This window comes from Onychostoma macrolepis, chromosome 22, assembly GCF_012432095.1.
Source record: "Onychostoma macrolepis isolate SWU-2019 chromosome 22, ASM1243209v1, whole genome shotgun sequence".
In the NCBI taxonomy this organism is placed as follows: domain Eukaryota; kingdom Metazoa; phylum Chordata; class Actinopteri; order Cypriniformes; family Cyprinidae; genus Onychostoma; species Onychostoma macrolepis.
In genome coordinates this window covers 8,474,158-8,482,778 of record NC_081176.1, presented here as the reverse complement: position 1 = coordinate 8,482,778, position 8,621 = coordinate 8,474,158, and the positions used below count along the sequence as shown (strand labels likewise).

General features: G+C 36.4%; 1 protein-coding gene across 24 annotated transcripts in view; it reads right to left on the bottom strand.

The window, feature by feature from the left end:
- ptprsa (protein tyrosine phosphatase receptor type Sa) overlaps nt 1-8,621 on the bottom strand; it is a 216,584-nt gene that overhangs the window by 102,158 nt on the left and 105,805 nt on the right. For all 24 annotated transcript variants that reach the window (XM_058760412.1, XM_058760423.1, XM_058760417.1 and 21 more), the window contains 2 exons: nt 8,035-8,180; nt 6,846-6,987 (listed from right to left, as the gene is read on the bottom strand). In XM_058760412.1, coding sequence (XP_058616395.1) covers nt 6,846-6,987; nt 8,035-8,180 — 288 coding nt within the window. The remainder of the gene's footprint in view (nt 1-6,845; nt 6,988-8,034; nt 8,181-8,621) is intronic.

Here is an 8,621-nt window from a genome sequence, read left to right as displayed (position 1 = left end):
CTTATAGAAATTAAAATCATGCAAATACATTTACTTTATTTGTTATAATAATTTAATGTAGCATAATAAAATAAAAGTATTAAATTATTTTTACTACTACTATTATTATTGTTATATATTTATTACTTATATACATTTAATTAACTATTATTATTATTATTATTATTATTATATTATTTACTATTAATAAATTATCTATAAGTTTATATTATTATGATTATTATATTAATTCAATAAACTGAAATTCAATTATTACATTAATTTAATTTATTATAAATTGTATTATTATTATTATTATTATTATTAACAAATGTCAGTGGAAAAAGGAAAGTTAAATTGTTTACTATTATTAAATTAATTTATAACTTTACATCAATATTATTATTTAAAAATTATATACAAATAAATAGAAATAATTAGAATATTTTAAATTGTCTCCACACACACACACACATATACATATATATACACATATATATATATACACATATATATATATATACACACATATATATATATATATATATATATATATATATATACATATATATATATATATATATACACATATATATATATATATACATATATATATATATACATATATATATATATATATACACATATATATATATATATACACATATATATATATATATACATATATATATATATATATACACATATATATATACACATATATATATATATATATATATATATATATATATATATATATATATATATATATATATATATATATATATATATATATATATATATATATATATATATATATATATATATACAGGGCTTGACATGAACTTTTTGCTCACTGGCCACTGTGGTTAGTGGTTTTCTAAATTTACTAGCCACTCAGCATTTTCACTGGCCACAATTTTGTTGTTGGGAAATCATGTTTTATATGACTTAATACTGCAAACAAAAATTTATTTAAATTGATTTCAGGTCATTTTTGACCTATTTAAAGGGCATTTTTCCTAACCGTATTAAATGCATGCATCATCTTTCATATCAAATTCTTACATTTTATTAATAATTTCACTTAATATAATAAGATAATATATGGCTGTTCCTAATCATATGAAATCAATATCTACAAAATCGATCTTTCCACTGCAGAAGAAACAGAAGTGACTGGAGTGGCATTCAGATGCATTTACACAGTTCAAAAAAATATATATATATATATATATATATATATATATATATATATATATATATATATATATATATATATATATATATATATATATATATATATATATATATATATATATATATATATATATATATATATATATATATATATATATATATATATATATATATATGTGTGTATGTATATGTATATGTATGTATATCTATATATATATGTGTGTATGTATATGTATATGTATATATATATATATATATATATATATATATATATATATATATATATATATATATATATATATATATATATATATATATATAAGCTGAAATATAGCACGAAGGCATTTACACTGCATGCAAAATTATAACAGCATAAGTGAGCTTGGTATATACACACACACACACACACACACACACACATATATATACATACACATATACATATGTATATATATGTATAAAATTATATATAAAATTCTTAATTATATATTTCAGTGGAAAAGGCGAGGTGAGGGGAAGAGACTTGCAGAAAGGAAGAAAGAGCTGTAGGAAAAGGAACAGAGATGGATGGCAAGATTACTCTGAGGATCAGAGACGATGGTATAGATTGAGCTGATTTCTGTATCAAACCTGTGAGCCACAGAAATATGCGAGACGGTGAGATTCCTTCAGAATAGAGGAGTCATGAATTGAACTCGGCTGCGTGGATCCACAAAGTGCTGAGCGTCTCTGATCAGAGGCAGCAACACTTCAAACCAGACGCCGAGAGAGAAGTGACATTAAGATTCCTCAAACTGAGCTTGAGTGGGACAAACGAGACAGGGACGAATTTGGAAATGGCAGCCCAAAAGCTGTGATTAAAAAAAATGGCTAATAAAAGGGGTTCGGCAGCGAGTGCCAGGGTCAGAACAGTCCAATTAAAACCGCGCGAGGAGCGGCAGAACAAACGCGGCTCGTCCTGCAGGGTAGCAGCCAATTAAACGCGTCTGATCAAACGGCATGGGCTGCGGTGAGATCATCCTCTCTGGCGCTTGGCAGTGCTAACGAGTTCCTGCGTCCAGAGTTTGGAAGAGGAAGGGTCACGCCGTGAACTCTGGAAGCGAAGGATGAGATTAGAGATGAGAAGAGGTGAAGAAAGAAAGGCAAACTGACAAAGAGATAAGAATACTGTCTACTTAGGCTTCTACCTTCTAATAAAGCACTGATTTAGGACATTCCTCATAGGCAGCAACTCAAATGTAGTTCCTCTCACAAGAGACCCAACTGACTACAAGTAAGTTTGCCATTAGCATGTTGCTAACAGCACAACAGTCTAATAGGCAAAAAATAGGCAAAAAATTCATAGCACACACAATTATGAGGTAAAATTGTGCACTTGTAGCCTTAAACCTAAAGTTTTTCACCAACATGTTGCTAAGCTAACAGCACAACACTCTAATAAGCATAGAAATACACAAACATATCAGGTAAAATAGCGCACTTGTAACCCTAAACCTAGCATTTTTATCAGTTTTATCAATCCACAACAGATCGCAAGAGCTTTTCGCTAACAGGTTGCTAAGCTAACAGCACAGCACTCTGCTAAGCATAAAAATACATAAATATTAGCTAAAATAGCGCATTGTAACCCTACACCTAACTTCTTTGCATCAATTTTATCCATCCACAAAAGATGACATGAGTTTCCTGCTAACTAAGCTAAGCTAACAGCACAACACTCTAATAAGCATCAAAATACATAGCAAACACAATTTTGTGGTAAAATAGTGCACTTACAGCCTTAAACCTAACTAACAGATTACACGAGTTTTTAGCTAACATGTTGCTAAGCTAACAGCACAACACTCTAATAAGCTTAAAAATACCTACAAAAACATTAGGTAAAATAGTGCACTTGTAACTCTAAACCTAGCATTTTTCTCAATAATATCAATCCATTCATCTTGTATGGACTTCCCCTCCCCCACTGAGCCTGACGCAATGCATTCTGAGATCGCCTTATCCACAAAATATAGCCTGCGCTACTGCTAAAACTAGGCAACTTTTACAAAAGCCTTCACATCTGGAGTTAGCTAATGACGCTGTCTAAAAAACAGAAGGTATTGGAAAAGAGCTAATGTTTCGGGAAGGTGGTCTGACACCTTTGGATTTCGGGTTGCACAATGCCAAACCCATGGCTGTGCGATCCAGCGTTTCCCGCTCTGATCTTTTGTTGGCCAGCACTCTGAACCCAGCGCTCTCACAGCGTGACCAGGGGCAAGCTAAGGCCAGACACACCTGAATGTGTAAAGAAGCGTGCGAGCGTCTGACACCTCGCAGGAAGCGAGCAGATGGCGAAACCTGGGCTGCTGTTGGTGTTGGATTCTATGAAGTGCTAGCTCTGGGTCGCTGGTGGACAAGACTGGCAAGAAGGGCTGAAAGCCAGGGTCAGAATGAAAAGAAAAACAGCGAGGCTACAAGAGAAGAAAGCGGAGGAGGGGAAGCGAGGGTTCACCGCCCGTAGTGACACGGAGGAGAAGCAGCAGGGACGGTTGCAGGTTTCTTCGCCTCGGTTTTCTCCGAGACTCCTCCAAGGACTCTCAGAGGACTCTGCGACACGGTGGAAAAGCAGATGGCACATCTTAAGCATTCTGCTCACCGCTCTTGTGGGCAGCCAGAAGGCAGCTAAAAACAAACCTAAGCCCCTGGAAAGAGCACCGGCAGATTTACAGCAAAGCCTTCTTGTGTTTTCTCTGCCGCAGGCGGGCAGACACACCCTGAAGACGGCAAGGTGACTGGGTACTTAATGAAGTCACCAGCTTCAGAAGTTGGCCAGGGACAAAATGAAAGAAGAGCCCGCTGGAGACCACAAATTGCAGCTGCAATGGTGGACAGTTTAATTGATTTTGATTGATGTCCGCGCAGACGTTCTGGAGCAGAGGCGCTCTCCTCTGGGAGCGCACAGACACATGTGTCATCCTTTGTACGAGTGTGTGGGGGGCTTGCTCTTCTGATAAGGTTCGATGTAAATGCGGGCCCACAGCAGATGGGGATGAGAGAGTGAAGGGGGGAGCAGCCGTTTTTTTTCCCCCTAGTGCTACCGCCTGTGTTCCTTCCTGAGCCGCATAGGTCTTGCCAAAGCCAGGATTTTCATGTAAAACTGGGCTGCCTACAAAAACCCTCGGCTTGGGTTCGGGCCCAGGAAGAAGCCTGCAAGCTGCCTGCTCCAGCGCTCGGCATTGACAAGGCAGATGGCTAGACCTCAGTGCACGGGGAACACAGAGATAACTCGATGCTGAGGAAGACAGAGGTTCTGCGATTGGCTAGGACGGATTTAGAGTTTTTGCGATAGTAAGATTGGGTCACATTCAAGTTAACCAGAGAAAGCTGGTCAGTTTCTTCAAGGGTTTTCTGAAATGGTTTCTCAACTCCAGTCTTGGGGACCCACCTCCCAGAATGTTTTAGATGCCTCACTAATTAAAACATCTGATTGAACTCATCAGTTTGAATTGATACATATCTAAAACATTCCGGGAGGTTGGTCTTGAGGACTGGAAGAGGATACAAACTTAAAGCAAGGCGATCCAATTAAACACACCTAAACCAACTACTCAAGGTCTTCAGGATCACTACAAAAGCTGATACTGCGGACAAAGTACACAACTTCATTACTTGAGTGAAAGTACAGATACCACTGGTCAAATACTACTCCACTACAAGTGAAAGTTGTAAAGACAAGTTTTTACTTAAGTAAAAGTATGAAAGTGCATGCTTTTAAAAGTACTTAAGTATCAAAAGTAAAAAGTAAATGCATTGTTTTATTGTTAATACCTTATGCCACTAATGCAACTTAATGAATACACTGATTAGCTTGTATTATCTTTGGAATTAAGATCTTTTATGTTACCAAACCAATAGAAATAGGACAACTGAATGAAGATAATCATCTTTATTTTTTATTAAACACTCCTACAGCTAACATTGAACTCATTTTAATACTTGTTTAAAAGTTACAAAGTTCTTTTTCAAAGAGATATTGACGGCTATGATTTGGTTCATTTTAGGCAAACAAAGCAAACATTGAAAAGAAAACAAATCTTTAGTCTTTTCAGAAAACTGGAACATACTCTCTCTGTATGGCCATGGGTGTGCACATTGTGCCAAAGAACCATCTTTTTAAATTTTTCCATTTATGAAAACTGATCAGTGTTCATAAAATGCTCAGAAATCAGTTAACTTCACAACATGTGGCTAGGGTTGGGCATTGTTTGAATTTTATCCATTCCGATTCTGATTCTGCTTATTGATTTCAATTCTTATTGATTCCCAGTTTAGATTCCAAAGTTGTAAAAAAGGTGAAGTAAAACATTTTCATTTAACCTACTTATTGATCATTTGTTTGCAAAAAAAGATATGTATTTATGTGCAGTTGTTTGACAAAATAATGTTCAGATTTATATACTTCCTTGACCAGTTTTCAGCAGCAATTTACCTGTAGGCCTGAGTAGTAAGGTTTTTTATATATGATAGCAGCCATTTTTGACGGATATATTTAGCCTAGCATTTGTATTGCCATTATTTAGCTACAAAAATTAAACTATAGTTAGCCTACTATAATGAAACTATGATAAATTTGTGGTTAATGTAGTTTTACTACAAATAGCATAATTATGGTTACTATAGTGAGAGAATAGTAAATTTGTGGATACTGTGATTTTACTGCAAATACCATAGTTAAACCAGTTACTATAGTAAAAACATGGTTAGTTTTCCATAGAGCTTTAATGAGTTAACACATACACATGCGATTTCACACAGAATAAAAACTATACATTTTCTTTGTCATGTAGATCAAGTGGAGGTAATTTTTATTTACCGTATTTACCATTTATCTTCTATGATCTTTGATCGTAGCGCTCGGCCTACGTAAGGCATCACATACAGTTGTCTCTTTAAAATCAATGTGGTGAACACACAGATGATCACACCACACTATAAATATGTGCCTTTTTCATCTTTTATTATCTTATTTGCCTTTTTAGAGTGCTTTTAGCTGTGCAGTAGCGCAGATGTTTACATTAGTTTAGCGGGGAAGGTCCCGAGGCTGCCAGATTTGTGTAAAAATAAATCTGCCAAATATCCATTCAAATCTATGCGGAAAACTGCAAGCTTAGAAATACTGTAAGACTTGGCAACACAGGAAGGTCCTGGCAGATCGCAGGCTGGATTTTCATTGAATCTGAAAATGCGCACACTGGAAAAACTGCTACATATAACGACTTTCTACTTGGGGACCTTGATATAAATGTAGTGGAGTAAAAAGTACGATATTTGTCTTTCAAATGTAGTGAAGTTGAAGTAGCAAGTTTCCAGAAAAAAATAATACTCAAGTAAAGTACAGATACTCAAAAAGTGTACTTAAGTACAGTGCTGAAGTACAGTGCTCAAGTAAATGTACTTCTTTACTGTCCACCTCTGAATGGTACCCTTATAAAAGGTATTAATATGTACCATTTAGATATAAATATGCACCAATAAGGTACTAATATGCACCTTTCGGGGGTAAGTAAGGTAAAAGGGTGTACTTGTTAAAAGGGTACCACTGCAGTGACAGATTTTGAAGTTGTAGAAACTTCCAGGCAGATGAACTCTAGTTCACAAAAAAAAAATTTTGACTCTATTCTTACCTCTAATGATTGACAGCTTAGCTTGGACACTGATTTCGCCTTCGCTGTTCTCCGCCACACACTCATAGATGTTCTCATCTCGAGGCGCCCGGAGAGGCTGGATCCTTAGGACGGCCCCAGCACCTTCGTCAAACTCTATTGTCTGTGTGAGAGGAAAGAGAGCGTGTCGGTATATTACACTGAAATGGTAAAATGTCATTACCAGTTGCCTGGTAGTTAAAAATCTGGCCTGAAGACACAACGCCTGTGAATTCAATCCTAGAATTGAGAGTTACCCATCCCAAGTGTCTCGAGAGCAAGGCACTTAATTCCTAGTTATCTAGGGGGAATGGTTTTGGTAAACGTCATGTAACTTCCCTGCTGCAAAGTTTTGGATTGATCAACCGGCATCCCCAACTTTTGACCCTTAACCCTAACCCTTCTCATGTTTACATCAATTAATTCTGATTAAAAAATTGTTGGGCTCCTATTATAAGGTGCCAAAATGTCCTGCAACGTCTAGATGTTGCTGTGAGCTCAAATTATGCAAGAGAGTTAATTAGGCTCCTGCGGTGCTTTCGCATTTGATGTCATTGTAGCGAAACAGTCGCTAGAATCAATAGGGAATGACAAAGAGGAACGAGGCTTTTTGTAAGCCAGTGGCAAAACTCTCTTTCGTTGTTTGGGGGGTGAGTTTTCAAGGCTACGATAATGAGAAGCAGCCCAGTGATGGCACACTGTCCTAAGTGTGTGCAGATCAATATCAAAGCAAAGCCTTCAGGGGAAACAAATTAATTCAAACCCCTCACGAAATGACTTTTAAATGCAACCAAGATGATAATTTGAGCATACTCTTGGGTTCACGCTGACGAGTGAATTGGATCCACCAACGTGTTTTTTTTTTAGGGAAGTTTTTCATCTTTGTTGAATAGTGACAGTGTGGTTAAATGCGGAGCTAGTTTTAATTAAGATACACTAAACACTGATCAACACTACAGCTGCCAGCTGTGTTACGACAAAAGAACACAGCAAACAAGAAAGGAATATAAGACACAGGCTAAAACCCACAGAAGCTAGGATATGTATGCTACGTAAACACTTGAGATGGAACCCGAAAAACAGTTCCAGATGACATTTTGTTAGAAATACCACAGAAACGGCTGATTATTCAACTGATATATTGAATACGTCCTAGCATGCTAAGTCTCACCTCGATGCGTTGAGAGTTCACCCTCTTTCCTTTCTTATTCCAGGTTACTCTTGGCTTGGGGTCACCTGTGGCTTGGCATACAAAGGATACGACACCTCCGGAGACGCCGATCATGTCGACAGGTACTTTTGTGAACCTGGGTGGAGCTAAAGAAAAAGAAAATTTACGATTAGCATTTAGCTGTTTTGGCACCAAAACAAAACGCCAGTCTCGTCAAAAGAGTCAAGAAAGAGAACACCGATATCACTTCCTGTTCACACTGGAAATGCAAAGTCCAGTTAAACGCATTGCATTGTGGGAAAATAGCCTCTTGCAGTGTTTTTTGCACAATTTGGTGAATTTAGCACATCATTCATTCAACGTAGACATAAAATGTTCACTATATACTGCAGAAATAGTAAGAGTAGCATGCTGCTAGCAAGCTATGGTGAACAGTGAGTGCAGGTAAAGTGAAGCTAACCCAATTCTTCACAAGGCCACTGTAACAGCAAATCAATTAAATTAAATTACAGAGTGATTGAACACCCACCCACACACACACACAATTTAACAGCTACTCGCAGCGCATTCGACCATAAAGTAGCGAG